The 25033-nt window shown below is 40.7% G+C and overlaps 1 protein-coding gene across 6 annotated transcripts in view; it reads left to right on the top strand.

Moving 5' to 3' along the window:
* APH1B (aph-1 homolog B, gamma-secretase subunit) overlaps window positions 1-24895 on the top strand; it is a 49638-nt gene extending 24743 nt beyond the window's left edge. For 2 of the 6 annotated variants that reach the window (XM_082737291.1, XM_082737288.1), the window contains 2 exons: window positions 6681-6875; window positions 8850-10414. In XM_082737291.1, the coding sequence (XP_082593417.1) occupies window positions 6681-6848 (168 nt within the window). In that variant the 3' untranslated portion in view covers window positions 6849-6875; window positions 8850-10414. Of the gene's footprint in view, window positions 1-2598; window positions 5444-5658; window positions 10415-19746 lie in introns of those variants that run through there. The other 4 variants (XM_082737290.1, XM_082737287.1, XR_014313408.1 and 1 more) reach the window with 3 other exon arrangements.
* Window positions 24896-25033: the final 138 nt, after the last annotated feature.

Below are 25033 nucleotides of genomic sequence, written 5' to 3'. Positions count from 1 at the left end.
TGATTTCTCACTTCAAAGTATTGAAAAGGTTCTTTCCGGTGGTGTCCTGCCTCATGTTTCTCTCTTCTCCATCCATTTAGAATTCATATCAGGTTTTCTCATACTGGGCTCCTTGACCTCTGATCCATCTAAAGTGCCATCTTACAGGGGTGCCTGGTTGGCTCAGTCAGCAGAGCATGTGACTCTTGATCTCAGGATCATGAGTTGGAGTCTCACGCTGGGCACAGAGATTACTTAAAAGATTAGATAGATAGATAGATAGAAAGGAAGGAAGAAATGCAATCTCACTGCTTCCCCTACCTAAAACTTTTCAGTGGTACAGGATGTTAAAGTTACCTTTGATATGATGGCAACTATGAGAAGCCAAGTCTTCATTGGAAAAAAGACTAGAAAGAGACTGCATTAAAATATTAATAATGTTTCTCCCCAAGTGGATTCTTTTTTCTTTACAGTTTTTGGCGTGTTCCAAATTTTCTATGATGTATACTTTTATAATCAGAAAAGAAATTACATGAAAAAGCAGATGTTCTTTTTATAGATCCAATTGGCTATTGATTCATTTAACAAATATTTACTGAGTGCTTTCTGTGTTCCAGGCACTGGTCAAGGTAAACAAAGCAGTTTAGTGAACAAAGCAAAGATCTGTTTTTACAGTTTAGTGGGGAGAGAGAGGCTTTAAGCAGTAGGCATAATAAATTTTATAGTGATAGGTGCTGTGGCCAGTAGCATAGGCCAAAAGGAATCTAGCATGTAGGGAGGCAGGAGATAACAAATTTTTGAATTAGATGGTCAGAGTAGGCTTCATTGTGAAGGTGACATTTAAGAAAGAAGGGAAGAAGATGGTCATGTAGCTCTCTGGAGAAAGAACATCTTAGACTGCACAGCCAGTAGCAAAGTCCTAAAGATCAAAGAACTTGCTTGGCATATTTTTTGGAAGTGAGGGTGGCCAGAGCAGAGTGAGCCAGGGGAAAGTTAGTAGGAGATACTGTCACAGAGTTGAAGGTGAGAGAGAAGTAGAGGTTGGAAGTGAGAACTACATCTAGGTAATGTGGACTTTGACATTTACTCTCAGTGAAATGGAAGTCAGCGTAGGGTGTTTAAGGAGAGGGACATGATTTTAAAAGGATCACTTTGCTGTGTTAAGAGTAAACTGTAGCAGGGGAAAAGATTACAGTCATCAAGAGGAGGAGGGTGATAATTTGGGTGAAATAGCAATGGATATAATGAGAAATGATCCAATTGAGGACATATGTTTGAAAGTAGAGCCAACAGTATTTCCTGACAGACTGGATAAGGCAAGGCACAGGAGAGAAAGAAGAGGAGTGAGCCAATGGTGCCTCCAGGGTTTTGGCCTGGGCAGTAAGAAGGATGGAGTTACCATCAGTTGAGATGAGGAAGCTTGTGAGGGGAGTTTATCTGGGCACATTATAAGTGTAATAGAGATGCCTATTGGACATCCAAATGGAAATGTTTGTTAGGCAGTTGGATGAAAATGTCTGGAGTTTGGGAGGATAACCCAGGGCAGAAAAAGTGATTACAAGGAGTAGATTCAAGCAGACAAGAAAAGAGGCCCAAGGACTGAGCCCTGGGACACTCCCATCTTGAGACTGGGGAAGGAGGAGCCAGCAAAGGAGACTGAGAAAGAGCCACAAGTGAGGCTGGAGGAAAACCAGGAGCCAGGTGTCCTGGGAGCCAAATGTATTGAGGTAAAAATGATCAGCTGTAGCAGATGCCTGTGGAATAAAACCCAGACTTCTTTGTTTGACCCAAGCCTCTTTTCATCCGCACTGGTGTAAAACTTACCTTTTGCTGCTGCCCACAGATCACATCATGTACTCCATCGAAACTGATCTGTTGTGGCTACCCAACAGCATGTCTTGTGCATGCTCTTTTATCTGCAGTGACTTATCTCCCCTTAACCTAAGTCAGTTTGGAAAAGTGCTAGTTCAAGCCTCCCTGGCAAAGGTGCATATTCCAGACTCAGCACAGTCACTAGACCTTAATACATAGCTGTGTTATAACACTTATCCTCAGAGAGTGTTCTTATCTTTAATATAGTTCTTATGTCTCTCCAACTAGAGTTCCATCATCAAGGATGGGACCTTATCTTATCAATCTTTGTTTCTTCAATCCAATAAATGTTGAATGTTGAATAGTTGATACTCTCTCTAATGATTAAAAAAAACCAGGAAAATAAGCCAAAATAAGAAGAACCTAGGAAATTTGAAAGATGATATATCAAAATGTTAACAGTGGTTTCAGAGAATGTCTAAGTAATTGTTTTATTTAAATACACCTACAGAAAAGTATACAGATCAGAAGCATCCATCTTGATGAGTGTAACCTATGTAACTTGAACCCAAATGAAAACAAAAACATTATCAGCTCTCACGAACCTCCCGCCATGGTCCTGACTTGTAACGTGCAGCTTGTCTTGCTTTTGGTATTTTATATAAACAGAACCATTTAGTCTGTGCTCTTGTGTCTGGCTCCTTTCATCAACATCGTGTTTGTGAGAGATTCATCTGTATGTATAGGTAGCTATTAATTCTTCATTTTTTTTGTTTTTAAAGATTTATTTATTTATTTATTTGACAGGCAGAGATCACAAGGAGGCAGAGAGGCAGGCAGAGAGAGAGAGGGAAGCAGGCTCTCTGCTGAGCAGAGAACCTGATGCGGGACTTGATCCCAGGACCCTGATATCATGACCTGAGCCGAAGGCAGCGGCCCAACCCACTGAGCCACCCAGGCGCCCATTAATTGTTCATTTTCTGCAGTATAGTATTCTACTTTGTAACTGTACCTTGCTTTATCCATTCTACAGCAGAAATGATGTCTCCAGCTTCTAACTGTTGTGAATAGTAATGCTTTGAGCATTCTACTATATGTCTCTTACGAATGTATGTACACATTTCTTTTGGATATATGTGATATTTGCCTAGGAGTGGAATTGCTGGTCATGCGGTGTATATATGTCAACTGTTCATACCACCCAGTTTTTCAGAGTAATTGTATCAGTTTCCATCCTCACCATCAATTTGTGAGTGGCAGTTCCTCACCCTCATCACCGACAGTTAGTGTGTCACTCTCTCTATTGTTACACATCCTGCTGGGTGTATCGTAGTATCACATTGTGGTTTTATTTTATTTATTTATTTTTTTAAAGATTTTATTTATTTGAGACAGAGAGAGAGAGCACACATGATGGATGGGCAGGGGCAGAGGGAGAAGCAGACTCCCTGCTGAGCAGGGAGCCCAATATCGGACTTGATTCCCAGTCTCTGGGATCATGATCTGAGCCAAAGGCAGTCGCTTAACCAACTGAGCCACCCATGTGCCTGCACATTGTGGTTTTACTTTGCATTTCCCTAATGATTAATGAGATTATGCATGTCTTCATATATTTATTGGCCATTTGGATAATTCTTTTATGAAGTGCCTCTTTAAATCTTTTGCCTATAATCCTATTGCATTGTCTTTTTGATTTCTAGGAGTTCTTTCTGTATTCTCTAAAAAAGGTCTTTGTCAGATGTACCTATTATAAATAGCTTCTCCTATAGTGTGGTTTAACTTTATATCCTCTTTATGTTGTCTTTTTTATGAGCAAAAGTTCTTTATTCTGATGTAGTTTAGTCAATTTTGCTTTATCATTTATAGTTTTTGTTTTCTGAATATTAACCTATCTGAATTTCAATTTTAAAATTTATTTTACTCATTTGTATATTTTAATTTTCTACAACAATCACATATTGCTTCTGTAATTGTTTAAAGAAGAAAAAATTTTAAAGAAACTAAAGAGAAATACAAAAGAACTTAGCACCCTATAAAGTAAGTTAAAATTCAGTGGATTTCCAAAGAATCCAGAAAGTGCTCAATGCCTGCCTCAATGTGCTCAATGTCCACAGTTGCCTCTTGAGAAAAGCACTTTTTCTGCATAAGGTGCCATCTCTGCAAAATCAGCCCATTTTCCTAGTCAGAGCTGATAGGCAAGGTCGGTATCTTAACCAGGAGCATGTGCAGGTAGGGTGAGGGTAAGAACAGTGATGAGCCATGGAAGCACTCCCCTTGAAGGCTTTTATAGGCAGAGGTCTATGGTGACACGTTGACCCAGTTAGTTCCTCTCCTTTGTTAAGTGTAAGTTCTGGGCTAGTTGGGAACCCATCTCCCCACCTTACTCTGGCCCAGGAAAGGAAGTATTTCTCCTTCTCTCTAAGACCAGTCCCTCTACCCGGGCTCTGCATCCAGTTATTTCCCACAAGGACCTCACTCTGATTTTATCAGATTCCATCCTCATCACCAGTTATCCTTCTCGTCATTATCATATAGATGTATCTTAAAACTCTCCACTATTGCCTTTCCCCCATCTAGCCATCATTCTCTTTTTTTCTGTTCCCCATCACAGCTAAATTTCTCAGAGTTACCTCCACTAATTTGTCTCCACTTTTTCACCTCTCATACTTCTAGTCCAGTCCTGGTTCTGCTCAACCACCCTTCTAAAATTGCACTTGTGAAGATCAAAGGAAATCTCCATTTCTCGAAAACACATTGGGGTTTTTGTTTTCATCTCAGCAACCTTTAAAAGAGTTGACCACTCTCTCTGTGAAACATGTTCCTCTTTTGACTTCGATAACACATGTCCTGCTTTTCCTCTTACCTCACTCTTTGCTCTTCTCAGACCCCTTTGCTGACTCTTTTTCAGTAAGAGTCAAGAGAATAGAATGTTGTCGATACTTTGAATTTGCTTCTGCAATACTAAACAGCACAAAAAATTTATAAATGTTCTCATGGCTTTGTCCTGACTTCTCCTTTCCCCTCTCTCTGTAATAGCTCCCTGGGTAACTGCATTCAGAGTCATGGCTTTAAATACTGTCTGTGGTCTGTGCTTTTAGCACAAGTCTCTTTCTTTCCTAGGACAAGTCTCTCCTCACAGCCCCGTATTCGCATGCCTAATGCTTTCCTGACGTCTGTCCTTTGAAATCTCATAGGCATGTTACTCTTAGCTTAACCTCATTGGACTTGATTCTCACCCATCACTCTGAGTGTCATCTTTCCCCAAGTCTTTGTCATCCCATTAAGTAGCACTACCATTTACCAAAAGCCACAAACATGGAAGCCACTTTGGCCTCTCTCTTTCCCTCACATTCCTTCCATCAGCAAGTCCTGTCCGTTCATATCACCCACTCTCTCCATCTCTACTACCATCGCCCCTGATCTAAGTCACCATCCTATACTCTCCTCAACCAGTGTAAAATCTTCTTCTTATTTATTATTAATATATAACATATTATTTGTTTCAGGGGTATAGGTCTGTGATTCATCAGTCTTACACAATACCCAACTCTCCCCACTGTCTATCACTCAGCTGCTCTATCCCTCGGACCACCTTCCACTCCATCAGCCCTCAGTTAGTTTCCTGAGATTAAGAGTCTCTTACAGTTTGTCAGTGCACAGCCTTCTTTTTTTTTTTTTTAAAGATTTTATTTATTTATTTGACAGAGAGAAATTACAAGTACACTGAGAGGCAGGCGGAGAGAGAGAGAAGGAAGCAGGCTCCCTGCTGAGCAGAGAGCCCGATGCGGGACTCAATCCCAGGACCCTGAGATCATGACCTGAGCCGAAGGCAGCGGCTTAACCCACTGAGCCACCCAGGCGCCCCAGTGCACAGCCTTCTTAATGAGTCTCCCTGCTTTCACAATTGCCTCCTTTAATCCATTTTGTGCAGTTTTAAACATCTAAATCAAGTCACTCAGCTCCCCTACCTTGACCCTTTCTGTGACCGCACCCCCCATATTGCACTGGGGATGAAGTCCACACCCCTTACCAACATGCTGCATAACTAGTTCCTGCCTTCCTCTCTTGACCTCATCTCATGTGCTGCCCCTCCATCTCTACACATGACTAATATTACTCTTTCCAGGTTCTCAGCTGCACCAAGCTCTTTGCCCTCCTGTGGTTCCCACCTTCACTCTACACAAGGCTGGTTATCTCCAACTATATGTCAGTATAAATGACACTTACTCAGGACTACCCCTGAGCAACCTGAGTAGACCCCCTTGTTCTTACTTATCTAGCACCATCATGATTATAATTATTCTGTCTAGCATTCATCATAATGTGTAATTATTTGATTCATTTATTTGCTGCTGCATTCCTTACTTATTTCTTTTACTAGCATATAAGCTCCATTAGGATCTTCAGTGTTACATAGCATAATACCTCTTGGCACTCCTTCAAAGTTTTTTAAGTGAACTTTTGGAACCCTCTTCAGCTGTGCAGGTGAAAAAGAGATGCTGTTCCCTTGAATACTAAGGATTCATCCTGAAGTTACTTGGACTTGTCTTACTTTCTTGAAAATTAAGAGCTGGGTAACACAGAAATTGTTATAAACTGGGCCCAGGTTGTATAACATATATCTTCTATTGGGTCTTCCATTTAATTCTGACTTCTAGTTACCCTCTAGCCTTGACATTTGAATATAGTGAAGCACACATCTATGGGCTAGTGTCTGTTGACAAGGTTAGTTCTGTGTGTCTTTGTGGTACTCAGTGTGTGACACACATCATATGTTTGGTGAAACACAGCCCAGCTATTGAAAGTATCCTATATTTTCCTTAATCTTCAGTTACTCTACGTGCTTAATGAGCATACTGTTATTATACAAGCTGATTTTTTTTTTTCAGACCTTCATAAGTCCTCATTACGGAATAAATCTGGTATCCACATATTTAATCATGGTACTCATGGGCATCTGGGCATTCTTTGTTGCTGGAGGCAGCTGCCGAAGCCTGAAGCTCTGCCTACTCTGCCAAGACAAGGACTTCCTCCTTTTCAACCAGCGCTCCAGATAACCTCTGAGAACCGGCACCTGTCAAACAGTAAGCTGCATCTTTAGAGGAAGCACAACTGTGCCTTTTTCTAAAAATTCCTTTTCCTGGTGGAATTTAGAAAAAACAAAACCATCTAGATAAAATATGACATTCATGCCACAGCCCTCTGAAAGGGATACATTAGTGAGTGTGCATGTCCCGGCAACACATTAGACTGTCACCTGGGGAGGCGTAGTGAATACTGGTACCTGGGTTCCACCTTCCACATTTAATTGGTCTGGACATTCGGTAATTTTTAAGATTTTATTTATTTGAGGAGAGGGAGGAGCAGAGGGAGAGGGACAGGCAGACTCTGTGCTGAGCGTGGAGCCTGATGTGGGGCTCAGTCTCAGGACCCTGAGATCCTGACCTGAGCTGAAACTAAAAGTCCGACGCCAAACTGACTGAGCCACCCAGGTGCCTCTGGGCATTTGGTAATTTTTAAAAGCTTCCCAGATGACTCTGAAATGCAGCCAATTTAAGAACCATCGGTGTCCAAATAGGAACTTCCTGAGAACACCATAAATGAGTAAAAGTCAGGTGTTCAGCTGTCTCTCAACTCAGCTTGTGCTGAGCAGGTAAATCTTTGAATGTCAAATCCTGCTTGGTATTTGTCTTTTTAAGTCATGAAGTCACAAAAGGCTAAAGGGCTTTCATCCCTATTAACTGTTTTCGTGTTCTTTACTAGCACCCAATTTTATGAGAACATGGCAGGTTGTGCTTCTACATGCAATAGTAAATCGCACTGACTTTCTATGATGATTTAGCTAGAGTAAGCTATTAACAAGCTGCATTTTTTCTGTAGTTTTTACTCTGGATTTTGCTTTTTGAGATATTACATGGTTTTTGAGCATAGATTCAGTTTGTTTAATCAAAAAACAATTATTTTCTGATTCCTGGGTAAGTATTATAAACCAGGAATTTTTGTGCAACTTCTGTAAGTCTTTCCTGGGTTTAAGGCTTTTCACAAGCTCTGTCCCAATGCCGTGTTTACCAGCCAAGTGTGGATAGGAGGGCAGGTTGAGGTGAAGCCTGTTCTATCTCTGAGCAGTTTTGCTGATTGCTGAGTGATGTGCCCTGGGACAGACTTCACTAGAGCGGTGAAAGAATCAGACGCATGAGGAAAACAAGCAAGTAGAGTGATGTTGACACTTTTATTTTGCTCCTGTGATACTAGCCAGCACTCCCTATCCCCTGCCAACAAGTGATATAGTGTAAAATTGGAAATGTCTGAAACTGCCAAATTCGTGCTTTTACAAAATCCATATAATCTTTAGATTTAGCAAATGTCTCTGGGCTTTAGTAGCAGATATAACCTTCCCTTTATAGGAATACCCAACGCGTTTGTTCAGCTTCTAGGCAACCCTTTTAATTTCCTTTATAAAGAGGAAATGCCAATGAATTGTGCCTTTACTAACTAGAAATTGTTCCCCACTGATGGCTCTTAGAGAATGGATGGTGCGAAATGAAAATTCCCTACACGTTTAGGTGATAAGCTCAATGGATCCCACATGTACAGTAGAACAGCCAAAAGAAATAGGAGCAGCAATGAGAGGGCTCACCAGTGCCATAACAGATGGAAGAACTTCACACTTCAGTGGTGGAGAGGAATAATGAACATGTTTAAAATGGAAAGGTGGCCAGTATTTTCAGCTGGCCGCACATCATTTCAGGGGCCAGAACCTCTCACGTGGACTAGACCTTTATCTGTGAAATCCCTTCCCATGGTTAAATAACTAGAATTTCTTAATCTAGTGATTCAAGAGAAATAGGATTTCCAGCAAGGCTGTAAATAGTCCCTAGCAGTTACAGTTACTCTCCTGAAGTTTACTTCACAACACCAATGCCAATGCTTCACAACACCAATACCAATGCTTCCACCAGAGTTTGTGGTTTTCTACCATTATACAAAATTTTCCTTAGACTAGAAGAGTCATAGAAAGAGTCAAGGACAGAGACTGACGAGTGAAATTTACTGTGCAGGGGAACGAGATACCTGTGGAACTTGGCTGTATTCCTTTCGGAACGTGGTGTTCTTTGGTGGACAGAACAAGAAAAATATATAGTTGGTTATCACTATTGACGTACAAATCTCTTAAATGGGTAGTCTAATAAAATATTTGATCTGTAAAGTACTGAAAATATGAGAATATTAATATTACTCATTACTGTGATCTGAGGATGTCCTCTGTACTTAATATTAAGTAAAGAAGCTGGGATACTGTAAAATCCCATTTATAAAAACTTATCAGGCAAGAGGAAGTTTTTCTTTTGGTGAGACTCTTGTCTGAGGAAATTATTTAATAATCTTTGACTCCCTATACGTAAAGGAACTTTGTACTGCTGATTTCTGTTAAAATGTGAGCATTGCCATAGTCAGTTTAGGCACTATTTTTTACAAATAGCCCTGCTTTGCCTGATGCCAATGGTGCCCAGAGGGAGAATATAGTTTTCTTCTGTTGCTGTGTATAAACTGAGATGCCTTTTTTTTTTCCCCCTCTGCATTTTTTATCTATGAGGATCCTTCTGAGCCCTGATAGTATTTGACAGCAGGTGTTGTTGATAGTTTATGCTCTCCTCCACACAGTGCTTTCTCAGTTTGGAAGGAAATGTGGGTCAAGTTAGAGTTGACCTTGGAATGTGAATGTTGCTGCAGTCCTTGACTATTTTGCCATGTGATTAATAGAGATTGATTTTGTTGCTCTCTAATAAATTTGTATTTATTTTTTTAATCATTTAAGTTAGTTGTTGTAACTGGAGAAGTTTAGTTACCTCAATCCTGGCCTGCATGGCTCATAATATAATAGTAGCAGCCTGTTTTAGAGCATCTAATGAAAACGTGGCCGAAAGGAAGAAATGATGGTAACCACAGATTGCATAGAGAATGGCTTTTGTTCTCGTTGTTAATTTTTTTTTTTTTCTTAAAGCACATTTCAGTGTTTGCTGAGATTGGCAAATTCACATAAAAAATATTAGGTGTTCTTGTCCGTAAAGTTGGGTACAGGATAAGTAGTTGTGACAGGAGCTTCCTCCTATGTGTACTCCTCCCACTTTGCATCACCTCAGACTAGCCCGGAGGTAGGGGTTAGCAGTCACTGTGGGCCTGAGGGCTCCAGGGGGGCCCAGGTGGTGGTGGCCTGTCTTAGGCAGCAGCCCCCCCACCCCAGCTCCCTGGGAAGAGCTCTTTGAAAGTGCTAGCTCTCATTAGTTAACTTTTTCTTGGGTCCTACAGGGTCCTAACTCCAGGTAGAAAAAGTAGGTATCACAACAAAACAATTTTAAAATGCTTTGCTTAGAGCATTTTGTTTAAGATTGCAGTGTTTACAGTTCTTCTATAATAAAAGGCATTACTTCTATTAAATTCTAGTGTTTAGAGAAATGGCTACTATATGTATCATTTTATATAAGTATACAATATGTATCATTTTATATAAGTTATGCTGTTGTGTCTATATACTTGTAATATCAGGCCTTGCATTCAGTGCACAATGCAATAGACTCTTTTCAGACCTGTGTTTTTCAGTGAACAATAAAAGTGTTGTCTGGCACTACTCGTCTCCCATGTGTCCTCTTCTTTGGAGCAGTGTACTCTTCAGTATCTGTTGTTACACTTTTTGTCTCCTACAAAACTTGACTGCATGTTCTGTTGTTTATGACTGGTCAGCTCTGAGACTTTTTAAAGAGAAATCTTTGTTACCTCAAAATTCATAAGGCCTGTTTCATTTCTGTGTATTCAGAAACAGTGCAGAGAAGTTCTTTGAGGCTCAAACCAAGTAGAAGATTATTCTCAAAGATCCTGGAAACTCACCTTGAAAAATCTGTTCTAAGTAATTGTAAAACAGGGAATTTATAAAATATCATATAATAGTCACTAGAGATGGCAGTTGGTTGACAAGGAGAATAGTTTAGTTTTTACCCACTGATCCCGAGCAACCTATAGAATCCTTTTGTTTTTTCTCCCCTTGGTGTGGAGACAGTGCAGTGAAGGGTTTGAGCTTCTCTTTCACCATCAGACAGGTTGTATAGACAATTATTATGGCCTGAAACTCAAACCATGTGATGCCTGTTCACTCTGGTTTGAAATGAGGCTGCTCTAGATTTATCTTGACTGTGTTATTAGATGAAATATCCTCAGGGACCAAGAGCTTTTTAGTCCTCACTTGTAAGCCAGTGGAAGAGGTGTGCATTTCTTAGGTAACAGGCCAGATTTGTGTACAACTTCTTTGGCTCTTCCCCACTGAAACTGTGGCTCTAGTTTAATTGGTTTGTTTGGTATTTAGTTGGAGCAAGGACTTCCCCCGTGTCCAGCCTCAACACATGAGAAACCTCCAGTGGAAAGAAGTATATATTTTATCCTCACCTCACTGAAAATGCTGAATAGATGAATCACTCAAACACTCAACTGACTTATGGATTCAGTCTCAGCAAAAGAATTTTTAAGGATTTGACACCTTCTAAGGTGACCATAATAGTTGATGAGCCCTGAGCAGATCCTGGCTTTAAGACTCAGGAATAGGGGGTACTTGTTGTGTCAGTGTAATCACTGTAAATCCTTCTCTACCTAGTGGTGAAAGCATTTATTTTTCAGTGTTTGAGCAAAATCAGAGATGGGGTTTGTAGTGTTTGTAGTGTTTAATCAGTGTTAAAAAAAAGGATGGAAAAGAATGAGATAGTAGAGGTCTTTATCCTCTGGGAACATATAATCTGACTGCCTGGATTAAAATATATAAATATTATCTAGTATGTTACCAATTATGAAATAATATAGACTAGCTGGAGTGCGTGATACTTGAAATTTTAGCAGTAGATGAAAGGCCCCTGGGTAATGGATGTAGATCCAGAGGAAAAGGTGATTGAGGACTGAACACTGGGGCTCTCCAATTGAGAGGTTGGAATGGGGAGGTGGAGTTGTCCACTGAGGAAGGAAGGAATATCAGGAGAGTGTGGTGGCCTGAGAGGGGAAAGAATGTCAAATGCTGTTGAATAATGAGAACAATGAGGAGTAAGAATTGATCATTACATACGGAGAGGTAGAATTTCAGTGTAGGGGTGAACACCTAAGTGGAGTAGATTATAAGGACATAGACATAGCATATCAAGTACAGAGAACCATTATAAATATAGTAGGGTAATGGGATGATAGCCTGAGGAGGATGGGGGGGAAACAGAGAAGTGTTTTTCTCCCCAGCTCCCAAGTAATACATCATTATAACAGCATGTTTGTATAAAGATGACAGTCACTCAGTGGAAAGGGAAAAATTGATGATGCAGGAGATGGGGGGATAGTTGCCAAAGCAAAGTACCTGAAGAAGGAATAGAGTGAAATTTTTAGCATTAAATGTTTATATTAGATACCTCAAAATATTTAAAATCAATAACGTAAGCTTTCTCATTAAGAAACTAGAGAAAACAGGGGCGCCTGGGTGGCTCAGTGGGTTAAAGCCTCTGCTTTCCGCTCAGGTCATGATCCCAGGGTCCTGGGATCGAGCCCCACATCGGGTTCTCTGCTCAGCAGGGAGCCTGCTTCCTCCTCTCTCGCTGTCTGCCTCTCTGCCTACTTGTGATCTCTGTCTGTCAAATAAATAAATAAATCTTTTAAAAAAAAAAAAAGAAACTAGAGAAAACAAACTAAAGCTAGAAATAAGTAAAAGAAAGGAAGTAATGAAGAGAAGAGCAAAAATCAAAAAGCAGAAAAACAATGGAGAATTTCAATAAAACAAAAATCTGGTTCTTTGAGAAAATTGATAAAATTGATAAATCTCTGGCCAGATTGGTAAGGGAAAAAAGTACACATAAATTATGACTAGCATTACAGATTCTACATTTATTAAATAAAAATGGAATATTATAAACAACTTAATGCCAATAAATTTAAAACTTAGATGCAATGGACATACCACTTAAAAAAAAAAAGCTCACTCAAGTAGAAATTGAAGGAGTGCCTGGGTGGCTCAGTGAATTAAGCCTCTGCCTTCGGCTCAGGTCATGATCTCAAGGTCCTGGGATGCAGCCCACATAGGGCTCTCTGCTCGGCAGGGAGCCTGCTTCCCCCTTGCTCTCTGCCTACTTGTGATCTCTCTCTCTCTGTGTCAAATAAATAAATAAAATCTTTTAAAAAGAGAAGAAGAAGAAATTGAAAACCTAAGTATCCCTTCAGATATTCAGTAAGGCATGTTTTTTCTTGTTAACATGCCTTGTAATTATTTATTAGAAGCTGAGCATCATATACTGAGTAACAGGAACTGAAATAGGTTTTTAGTATAAGTTTTATGTTAATCTAGGCAAGAGTTGGACTGTATTTAATGTTTGTTGCAGCTCTCAGTACCAGAGGCTTCAGATTCCTCTAGTGGCCTTGTTTTGTCTGCCACCAGGACTTTGGGCTTCCCTATATGCTCTTCATCAAAGAAGGTCTGTGTCTTACAGCTCTTTCAGCTATAATCCCTGATTATTATATTGGAAATCTATTGGTGTGGCAGTGAGATGTAAGAGAAAGTATGTGTCCTATAATCTTAAGATTAATTTTAGTTTCTTAGGAGCACCTGAGTAGCTTAGTCCTTTGGATGTCCGATTCTTTGATTTCAGCTCAGGTCATGGTCTTGGTGTTTTGAGATTAAGCCCCACAATGGGCTCCTCACTGAGCATGGGGCCTGCTTGGGGTTTTCTCTCTGTCTCCGCACCCTTCCTCCGACCCTGGGCACCCCTCCCCCGCCCTTGTCCCTGCATTCAGATGCTTTCTCTATCTCTTAAAAAAAAATTATCAATTTTTTTAGTGAGCTTGCATCCTTAGTCTAAATGTCTCGTAGCTTTTTAGACAGGAAAGACAAAGAGGGCTAGAGTAGGAGAAATGCCCTTTCCCCTAGATACGCTAAGGCTCTTAGAAGGTCTTTTTCTCTGGACAGGAGGTCTTTGTTATGGAGAACACTGGACATAGTTTACAATGATTGCTCTTAACCTTACCCTGCCAGAACCATGGAAGATTGACTATGAGATTCTGGTAGTGTTGGAGGTAAAACCTACAAAAATATGAGCCTCCTAAGATTGTGTGCTAGTCTTGGGAATTTCTGACTGTTACACTATTCCACAATCAGACTCCAGCAGCTTGTCAAAATTAACATTTAAGTGTCCCTACCAATTTATGGCTCTAGTGGCTTCTGCTCTAGGCAACCAAATTTCAGTTGTGACTCTAGATTCACCTATGTCTCCAGATTTCAGGGTTATGGCTTGTCCTGAGGACTTAGTTCTCTAACAGGTACAAGACATTATTGATTTTTATTTTGTTTAGTGTTCTCTTGTAAGGATGGGAGTGACAACTTCCAAGCTCTTTACATGTGGGGGCTAAACTAGAAATCCCCTATATCTATTAAAGAAATTGAATTTGTAGTTTCATGAGGGAAATTCCTAGAAGCCTTCATCAGAGAATTCTACCAAAGAGGAAGAAATAATACCAATTCTACACAAACTATTCTAGAAAATAGAAGAGATGGTACACTTCCAATTCATTCTATGAGTGTTACCAAACATTACTTGGTTAAAAAAACAAAAACAAAAACCAGGCAACGGTATTTTATTATAAATGAAAACAAAAATAAAAACAAAACTACAGACCAGTATCTCTCGTGTATATATATATTTTTAAGATTTTATTTATTTATTTGACAGAGAGAAATCACAAGTAGATGGAGAGGCAGGCAGAGAGAGAGAGAGGGAAGCAGGCTCCCTGCTGAGCAGAGAGTCTGATGCGGGACTCGATCCCAGGACCCTGAGATCATGACCGGAGCCGAAGGCAGCGGCTTAACCCACTGAGCCACCCAGGCGTCCCTCTCATGTATATTTATGTAAAAATCTTCTTTCAGCATTTGCTTTAGTTTCAGTGCCTGAATCACAGAAGGGTCCATGTTCTAGAAATCAAAGGAGCGTTGAATAATCAGAACCCTTCTGCCAGATTGTCTAACATCAACTTGTTTTCTGGCACTACTTCTTCCATGTCTCCTTCCTCGATGTCTGGCACTGGTTCGGAAGCGCTCATCTCCATCAAGTCATCTTCCGATCATTCCTCTGATGTGATGTGTATGAGCTCTTGAGTTTCTCCAAGATCTATATCTTGAAACTCTCACCTTTATTGCCATATCCACAACCTCCTTCATGATTTCTTTGGTTGGTTCTGTCATAAATCCTGTGAAGTCATGTGCAACATCTGGGCAGTTTTCTCTAGGAGGAATTTATTGTTTCTGGCTTGATACTTGCATGGTTTTTCCCCCGAACAATGGTGGCATCTTTGATGGTATGATCCTTTCAGACTTTCATGATGTTTTTCCTGTCAGGGCTTTTTTCCACAGTGTTAACGGTACTTTCCATAAGATACTATGTGTCATGAGCCTTAAACATCTTATGACCTCCTGGTCTAGAGACTAAATTAGAGATGTTTTTTGTGTTTGGGGGTAAGTAATCCACTTTGACACCTTCTGTGTTGAACTCATGGGGTTCTGGGTGACAGAAAAATTGTTCACTATCAAAAGAACTTTATATTGCTGTTTATAGCAGCAATGGCCACAGTCGCCAAACTGTGGAAAGAACCAAGATGCCCTCAGCGGACGAATGGATAAGGAAAATGTGGTCCATATACACTATGGAGTATTATGCCTCCATCAGAAAGGATGAATACCCAACTTTTGTATCAACATGGACGGGACTGGAAGAGATTATGCTGAGTGAAATAAGTCAAGCAGAGAGAGTCAATTATCATATGGTTTCACTTATTTGTGGAGCATAACAAATAGCATGGAGGACACGGTGAGATGGAGAGGAGAAGGGAGCGGAGGGAAACTGGAAGGGGAGATGAACCATGAGAGACTATGGACTCTGAAAAACAATCTGAGGGTTTTGAAGGGGTGGGGGAGTGGGAGGTTGGGGGAGCCAGGTGGTGGGTATTAAGGAGAGCACGTATTGCATAGAGCACTGGGTGGGGTGCATAAACAATGAATTCTGTTACACTGAAAATAAATAATTAATTAACTAAAAAAAAAAAAAAAAAAGAACTTTAGGGGCTCCTGGATGGCTTGGTCAGTTAAGTGTCTTACTCTTGATTTTGGCTCAGGTCATGATCTCAGGGTCTTGAGATTGAGCCCCTTATCTGGCTCTGTGCTGGGCATGGAGCCTGCTTAAAATTCTCTCTCTCCCTCTGCCCCTCCCTTCCCCCCACCCCAAAAAAAGTACTTTAAAAGGCAGTCATTTACTGGGGCACCTGACTGGCTCAGTCAGAAGAACATGCAAATCACTATCTTGGGGTCATAAATTCAAGCTCCATGTTGGGTCTAGAGATTACCAAAAATAAGTAAGTAAACAAACAAGCTTTAAAAAAAAAAAAAAAAAGAAAAAGAAAAAAGGCAATCACTTACTGGCAAGGTACTTTCTGACTTCAGGGGCGTTGATGGAACCAATCCAGAAAAAGATTTCTCATTGTCCAAGCCTTCTTATACAACCAAGAGACTGGCAGCTGGTATTTATCTTTTCCTTTCAAAGCTTGGGGCTTAGTAGCGTTATAGATAAGGACTGTCTTGATCCATAAACCTGATTGCATTTGGACAAAACAGTAGTTAACCTATTACTTTTTGCCTTAAATCCTGGTGCTCAGTTCTTTACTAAGGAATGTCTTTTGGGGCACACCTGAGTGGTTCAGTCAGTCAAGCAGCTCCCTTTGGCTCAGGTCATGATCTCTGGGTCCTGCAATCCAGTCCCATGTTGGGCTCCCTGCCCATGGGGAGTCTGCTTCCCTCTTTCCCTCTGCCCAGCCCCTCTTGTGCTTGCTCTCTCTCTCTCTCTCTCTCAAATAAATAAATAAATAAAATCTTAAAAAAAGAAAGAAAGAAATGTCCTTTGGGACTTTTTCTTCTAGGATTGGGCACTTTTGTCTGCATTACAAACCCATTCAGGCAAGTATTCTTTCTCAATAGTGATTTTCTTAATGGTGAGTGGGAGCTCATCTGTTGCTTCCCTTGTTATCATGGCACTTTTTCAGCCAAATCTCTTTCTAAAATTATCAAGCCCCTCTTTGCTGGCATTAAGTTCTCCAGCTGTAGATCCTTCACCTTCCTTTTGCTCTAAGTTATCATATAATGCCTGCTTTTTCTCAAATCATTTTAGAATCTGTAGGAATGTCTTTTTTATAGCAATGCTGCGCTCACATAAAAGCCGCATTTTCAATACAAAATAAAGGTATTTTGCAAAAAAGTGCAAGGATTTTGCACCTGCTAGCATAGCCACAGTGACAGCTTTATGAATTCCCCACCACCACCACCATTGTCCTTACACTGGATTAATTTACCTTGAAATGGCAGGCAACCATAGCCGCAATCTCAAACTATGGTACATATCAAGCAATGCAGTTTTTCCTCGTAATGTCATGACTTTTTTCTGTATTTTGGGAGCACTTCCAGCATCACTAATGGCACTCCATAAGGGTCCCCTAGTGTTATTCAAAGTTTATAGTATTGCACTGAGCATAATGGAAAATATGTGAGAACAGGAGAGCCCACCTTTTACTGTGAGATGCAATTTTACTGGAGAAGTGAATTGGTCATGCGGTGATGATTAACATCACACAACATTTTTAAGCTGATAAACTTGCCACACTTCAGTTCATCTAAATAGCAGCAGGAGGTGGCTGTGAAATTACTATGGTAGTACAATATGTACTGCAGTAAATTTCATGCAGTGAAGGTTTAATACTGCCTCTTTATTTGTTTACCTTTCTCTTGACTGAATGGTGCCAAGTACAGTCTCTGCATAAATTGTGATAAATTTTAACTTTTTACAATAGATGTGTATATATTTTATGGAAGTAAATGATAAAGTAGACTAGTATTTATATCTATTTTATACATGATTCACCCAGCATCTTAATTTTTTTGATAATTCCCATCTATGCAGTTTGTCTACAAGTGTTTTCAAATTGTTGCAAGTCCTCAAAAATTTTTCAATATGCTTATTGAAAAAAAGTCTGCCTATCAGTGGACCAGCCCAGTTCAAACTTGTGTTGGCCAGGGGTCAACTGTAGTTTCATAATCTTAAGGTGGATAGAGTATTCTGAGCACTTCATTATAAATCACAAAGGGAAAAAAATGGACAGATTTGACTTCATAAAATTCAAAAGATATCCTAAACAAAGAGGACCGGGAAAAATATCTTTGGCTTATATTACAAAGAGCTGCCACCTATAATATATAAGAAACTTCTATAAATAAAAAAAGATAATTAGTGAAGTGGTACATGGAGATAAACAGATAATTCACAGATAAAATGTAATAGCCAATAAATATAAGATAAAATGCTAAATTATTAATAAAAGAAATACAAAATAAGCAAATAATTTTTAAATGATCAGATTGTCAAATATGAAAAAGATTGATATTATCAAGAATTGTTGAACATATGGTAGAAGCAACATGTGAGAAAGCAAATTAGTACAGCCCTTTGGGTAGAGATTTAGCATAATTCATCATATCTACAAAATTTTGAGATATGCATATTTTGAACCAGGAATTTTTTTTCCAGGAATTTATCCTATTGAAATATATTCAAGTGCAAAAGCATCTTGCAGTAGTATTGTAAGGGTAAGAAATTTTCAACAATGTCTGTCAGGACATAATAGACCTTGAGGAGCAGAATACTTTACAGCCATTAAAAAGAATGAGGATGGGGATGCCTGGGTGGCTCAGTTGGTTAAGCGTCTGCCTTCAGCTCACATCATGATCCTGGGTCCTGGAATTGAGTCCCACACCGGGTTCCTTGCTTAGCAGAGAGCTTGCTTTTCCCTCTGCCTGCCCCTCCCCCTGCTTGTGTGTACTCTTTCTTTTTCTGACAAATAAATAAAATCTTAAAAAAAAAAGAATTAGGATATTTGGAACATGTTAGAAAACAAAAGCAAGATCATTCTTTCATTCACCAAATATTTCTTAGGCCAGACACCATGCTAGATATTGAGAATGTGAGAGTGAAAGTAGGTAGGCATGTTCCTAGCCCTTGTAGAGCTTAGAATATGTATCCTATTGGCCCATTTGATGAAAAATGAGTATTAAAATATACACACAGGTACATAAAGGCTGGAAAGATGAAACTGAATTGTTAACAATGCTTATCTTGGGAGTCGGGATTATGGGGGACTTTTGGCTCTCTCTATATATTAATTTTTTTAAATGAGCATACGTTGTTTATATAATCAGATAAAACTATACCCTAGGCACCATGATTTCTGTTGTCCTTATTAGAAAGTGCACATCGTTCAAGGCCTTTCACAATCTGATCGCAGCCACTTTTTCCTGCCTCCTACAATTCCCTGTCTTCCCTCTCCAGACATTCTCAAGCACATCCCTAAGATCTCTATTATGACACACGGTGGACTTTCATACTTCCACATACTTGCTTTGGTTAGTTCCAACCATAAAGAAAGCATCCTATTCCTCCTCCAAGGTCCTGCTCAAATGTTACCCTTTGTGAAATCGTTCCTGATCAGACTCAAAGCAAGTCACTTTGTCCACTATTACCCTTCAGCATATTTTTTTATAAATCAAGGAATAATTTGCATACAATAAAATGGACAGATTTAAAGTATACCATGGGATGAGGTTTTTTTAAATATTTTTTATTTTTTATAAACATATATTTTTATCCCCAGGGGTACAGGTCTGTGAATCACGAGGTTTACACACTTCACAGCACTCACCAAAGCACATACCCTCCCCAATGTCCATAACCCCACCCCCCTTCTCCCAACCCCCCTCCCCCCAGCAACCTTCAGTTTGTTTTGTGAGATTAAGAGTCACTTATGGTTTGTCTCCCTCCCAATCCCATCTTGTTTCATTGATTCTTCTACTACCCACTTAAGCCCCCATGGGATGAGTTTTGACAAATGGATACACATATGTAACCACCAACCCTATCAAGACACAGAACACCACCTTTCTCCAGCTGGGTCCCTTGTGCTCCGTTCTAGTCAATCGACCCCACCTTCCGCAGAGACAACTGCTTCTGTCACCGTAGATTAATTTCCTTGTTTTGAACTTTATATAAATGGAATAATAAATGTACTCTTTTGTGTCTGACTTCTTTCATCCAACATACTTTTCTGAGATTCATCCATATTTTTGTATATCAGTAATTTGCTACTTCTTGATGAAAAGCATTCCATCTTTTGGATGTACAGTTTGTTTAGCCGTTCTTCTGTTGATAGACATGTAGTATTCTTTGCCGGCTGCTCTTCTGTATACTGTGGTTAGTGGTTTCTGCTTCCTTCCCCAAGTGAGATTGTGATACCAATTATCATTGAATATAGGAACTCTCTGCATCAGGCTTGACTCCCCATCACTTAATCTGTGCTCAGCAGACAGTAGTTATTCATTAAATTTTTGCTTTTGACTAAGGAGTTATGAGAAAGGAGGTCAACTGGAAGTTACCTTGAATGAGAGAAGAGAGATAAAGGAAAATGTTGTTCTGACACCAGTTGTGTGAGCTTTTCCACACCACGCAATTCAGTTCTCTGTGGATACTGACTATATGTTCTACATATAGTAGATTTAACTCATTTCTGGCATTCACTGCCCCAAGTTAGTACAGACTCCGCAAGTTAAGAGCTCAATCCCACAAGACTGCCCCCACTTCAGATACCAATTGCAAGTTCCAGGTCGTCACCTCTACTTCTGACCAACCAGCTATAAATTGTGGGTTCCCATGACTGATGATATGCTAGAACAGCTCACAAAACCCAGGGAAACATTTACTTATATTTACTGGTTTATTATACAGGATATTGTAAAGAATACAGATGAACAGCCAGGTAAAGAGGTACATAGTTCAAGGTATGAGAAAAGGGCACAGAGATTCCATGCCCTCTCTGGGTGCATCAACCTCTCAGTCCCTCCATTTATTGGAAGCTCTCCAAACCCTATTGTTTAGGGTTTCCGTGGGGGCCCTGTTACATAGGCATGATTGATTAAGTTATTGGCTATTGAACTCAGTTCCCAGTCTTCTCCTGGAGGTCAGGAGGTAGGGCTGAAAGTTCCAGCCCTCTAATCACATGGCTGTTCCCTGTGGCATCCAGCCCCCTATCCTCCAAGTATCACATTTAGCATAAACTTAGGTATGGCTTAAAGGAGCTTATTATAAACAACATTTGGGAGCTCTGTGCCAGGAACTGGATGCAAATACCAAACACATATTACTACGTCAGAGTATCACAGTAGATTAATTCTGATTTCACCCAGTGACTAGAGGAAGTGATAAGCTCCTGACCATGCTTATTCTCCATAGGAAGATTGTACTTTATTAAGGAAAACTTTTCAAGTGGTTATTTGTTGGGTGTTTGGGAGGGAAAGAAACTAAGATGCACGAGGTCTGTTGTTGGATGTCTAGGTAGCTTGGGAAACTAGTTTCAGCAGATGAACTAACTGGTCATGTTACCTGCCTCACCAGAAGAGTCTTTGCCTCTTGCAGAGAAGCCAGTAGACTCTCATTACTGACACAGAGCTCCTATAGAGGTCTAAGTCTGTCCTTGAACCCATAGCCCTGTGTTTGTTGTCTTCATTGCAGGTAATTAAAAGTTAATATTTGAAACTAGTGAACTCAAGCAGAAATAATGACTTTGACTTAGAGTATCAAGAGGTCATAGCTGGCCATGTGAATAGACATCACACTCCTTCCTGGGCTTCCAGGGTGGGTCCCAGGGAAGGTGCCAGTTCTGGCAGACTTCTTCTAGATGGACCAGGAGGATAAGCTCTCAAAGGAAATGCCAGGACAGGGCAAGGTGTCATTTGGTTGTGTATAGGAGGTTTTCTTTTTCTTCTTCTTCTTCTTCTTTTTTTTTTTTTACAGTTTTATTGAGGGATAATTGTTATAAGATAAATGACATGTATTTAAGGTGTAAAATTTGAACTGCGTTGACCTATGTAGGGAAACCATCACCACAAACAGGTTAATGAACATATACCTGACCTGCGAATTTGTGGTACCCTCACCTTCTACCACCTCCTCATCCCTAGGCAACCACCAGTATGCTTTCTATCACTGCAGCTTATTTTGCACTTTTTAGAATTTTATACAAATGGATTTATAGAGTATGTGCATGTATATATTTATTCCTTCTCTCCAGTTCAGCCTTAGGAATACAGAGAAGTTCAATGAATGTATCCTTGGGACATATTTGGTTTGCTGAAGTAAGAGGTGAGGATAACATCCCAGGAGCAGAGCTGACTCCTTTGTCTACTTGCAGTTGACAATCTTCAGTCAGACTTCTCCTGAACAGAGGCCAGGGTTTAACATTACCAGGCAGATTGGAGACAGGAGGTTGTTGTTGACTTTCTAGAAATCAGTGGCACAATGCCTTGAGTGTCTCTTTAGCCCTTGAGTGTCTCAATGCCATGAGGTGGTGGCATGATTGAGATAAGCACGGTAAATTCTATTACGATGTTTCCATGTCACTGGAGCTGCAAAGGGCAGACCCCATCCTGTCACTGAGGATCAGTGAGCTACAGGAGCCGTGTGACCTTCACTTAGCCCTGGGCAAGAGCCCTTGTTTGGTTTCCCACTTAAAAAGGCAATGTTTCCTCTTTCCCTGGGTTGTGGGATAATGGAGTGAAGGTGCAGTCTAGAACATACAAGTGGGAGGCTTACTGAATCTCTGATTGACCTGCAGTCATAACATTATGCTGACCTGGTCATAATAATTTGTTTTTATGATGAATAAATCTGTATCACAAAGCACTTAGGTCCTTATCCCTGCCCAGTCATTCTGAAATGACAGGGCACAGGTAGAGCATAGGGCCTCTCCTTTCCAGCACTGTCTGGGCTTCACACCTTCTCCCCTACCCTGTCATAGTTGAATCTGAGCCAGAGGACCAGAGTAGTTCATGCACGTCTGCCAGGCTGTATGTGGTGTGGAATGGACGCCAGGTGCCCGCTGCAGCTCAGCTGGCAGCCACAGAGATCTCCTTTCCTCTTGTCTCAAAACTTTTCCCCTCACCCTGATGGGAGGCAACTTGCAACTCCTTCCAAACCGAGGGACTAAGCCCAGTTGACAGTTCAAGAGACACTCAGGTTTCAGGCATTTGCTCCCTTCCAGCCACCTAGCTCCAGAAGAGTGGAGACAAAGCAGGAATGTTTGGACTCTGAGGATATCAAGGAAGAGGTGTTAGGGAGACAGTCAGAACCTGGCCACTGGGCCAGGGTCCTGCAGCAAGGTCCCCCAATAAGTTAACCAGGCACCCTCATGCTTTTAGCTCATGCTCCTGCAAAGGCACCAGAATGCTCTCAATCGAGTCACTACTGAGCACCGGGACCCCAGGACATGGCCAAGAGACATAGCCAGGGCACGAAGGGCTGGGGAACCCCCATAGAGCTACAAGAAAAGGCATAAAGAGAAGGGGAGCTCTGCCTAAGGTCTTCTGGTCTGTTCACCTTGGCCTGATTTTCTGTCTGCGTTCTTTTCTTCCAGCCTCCATATCCACCTACCTGGATTCCCCCATCCTCTCTCTCTCACCCCCATCTCTCAGTCCCCAAAGATTTCTTCTCAGGTGGATTTTGCATGAAGGTTCTCTAGGTTTAACCCTACTGAAGGGTATGTCGAAGGAGAAGGTCAGCAGTCCATATCTGCACAGTGGCTGTGTTGGCCTCTGGCTACATGTGGCTACTGAGCACTTGTGTCTAATGAAAGTGAGAAAAAATTTGATTTATTTTACTTTAATCAATTTAAATTTAAAAGCTGATAATTGTTGGGACGCCTGGGTGGCTCAGTTGGTTAAGCGGCTGCCTTGCCTTCAGCTCGGGTCATGATCTCAGTGATCGAGTCCCACGTTGGGCTCCTTGCTCAGCAGGGAGCCTGCTTCTCCCCCTGCCTCTGCCTGCCTTCTGCCTGCCTGTGGTCACTCTCTCTGACAAGTGAATAAATAAAATCTTAAAAAAAAAAAAAAGCTGATAATTGCTAATTGCTTCAGGCTTTGGAAAACTTTTAAGTGTGTTTGGAGCCACTCGGGCATGTGAATCTGCGTTTTCCACTGTAATTTTGTGAAATCTAAATACAGATCAAATATTTTTAAAGAAAATTTAGCATCTGAATCATGCAGTGCTATTACTGTAAAATACACACTAGGTTTCAGAGACTTACTACAGAAAAAGGAATGAAATGATCTCATCTCAAAATATTCATTACATGTTGAAATTATAGAATTTTGGATCTACTGGGCTTTATAAAATATTACTAAAATTGATGTCACTATTATTCTTTCCTTTTTGGGGTGTGTGGCTACCATACCTTTAAATTTTCACGTGTCTCGCATTGTATCATTATATATCCTATTGAACTGTATGCTCTAGATTGTCCATATAGCTTGATTCACATGAGGATGGTAATGGCCAACCTGAAGAAAGACTTGAGTCTCCCCCGCCAGTCCATGGCTCTTGCCATGACATGTCCCTGGTCATCAACCCCAAAGAATCTCGAGTTCAAGGAATGGGGAGCAAGGCTATGGAGAGAGGAGAGGGAGAAAACTTCTGTTGCTCAGTCCAGACTCACCCGCCGCCGCCCCAGCCCCAGGGGTATGGGAGCAGGTGTAAAGGAATGAGAGTCACAGAGGCACTCTAGGGGTGCCTCACTCCACCTGTCTTCACCTCTGAAGGATGCTAAAGGGGGTAAGCTGAAAAATACCTGCGTCCTCACTGAAGAGACTGTCAGAACCTGGAGGGTTTATAATGTTTCTGTTCTGAAGCTGGGCCCACTGCTTTATCATCTGCTGGAGCAAAATTACCTTTGGACAGTGCATCTGTTTCCATCCTTGGGCAACTGAATTGAAAATTGGAAGCTTTCCTAAGTAAACAAACAATGATGGTACCTATTTGTAACCACCACAGGATTGCCTTTTTACCAAACCAGAAGGTGAAATCTGGATTTGGATTTACAAAATTCTACGGAAGATGGTAGCATGTTTTGGAGAAAAAAAAAAAATCCAAAATAGGTTACAGGCAACCAGGAGAGGCTTCAACCTACTAAATGCCCCCTTGTTAGGAATGCCCCCCTCTTTCTATCCTGTTCAAATCTGACTTCTTCTTTGAGGCCCAGCTTAGAAACCCCCTTCTCTCTGAGCCTTTCCCTGATTATTCTAGACTTCCCAGCTCTGCTTACTAAG

Source organism: Mustela nivalis (assembly GCF_964662115.1).
Source record: "Mustela nivalis genome assembly, chromosome: 6".
NCBI classification, from domain to species: Eukaryota; Metazoa; Chordata; class Mammalia; order Carnivora; family Mustelidae; genus Mustela; species Mustela nivalis.
This window is presented reverse-complemented; position numbering and strand designations above follow the sequence as displayed.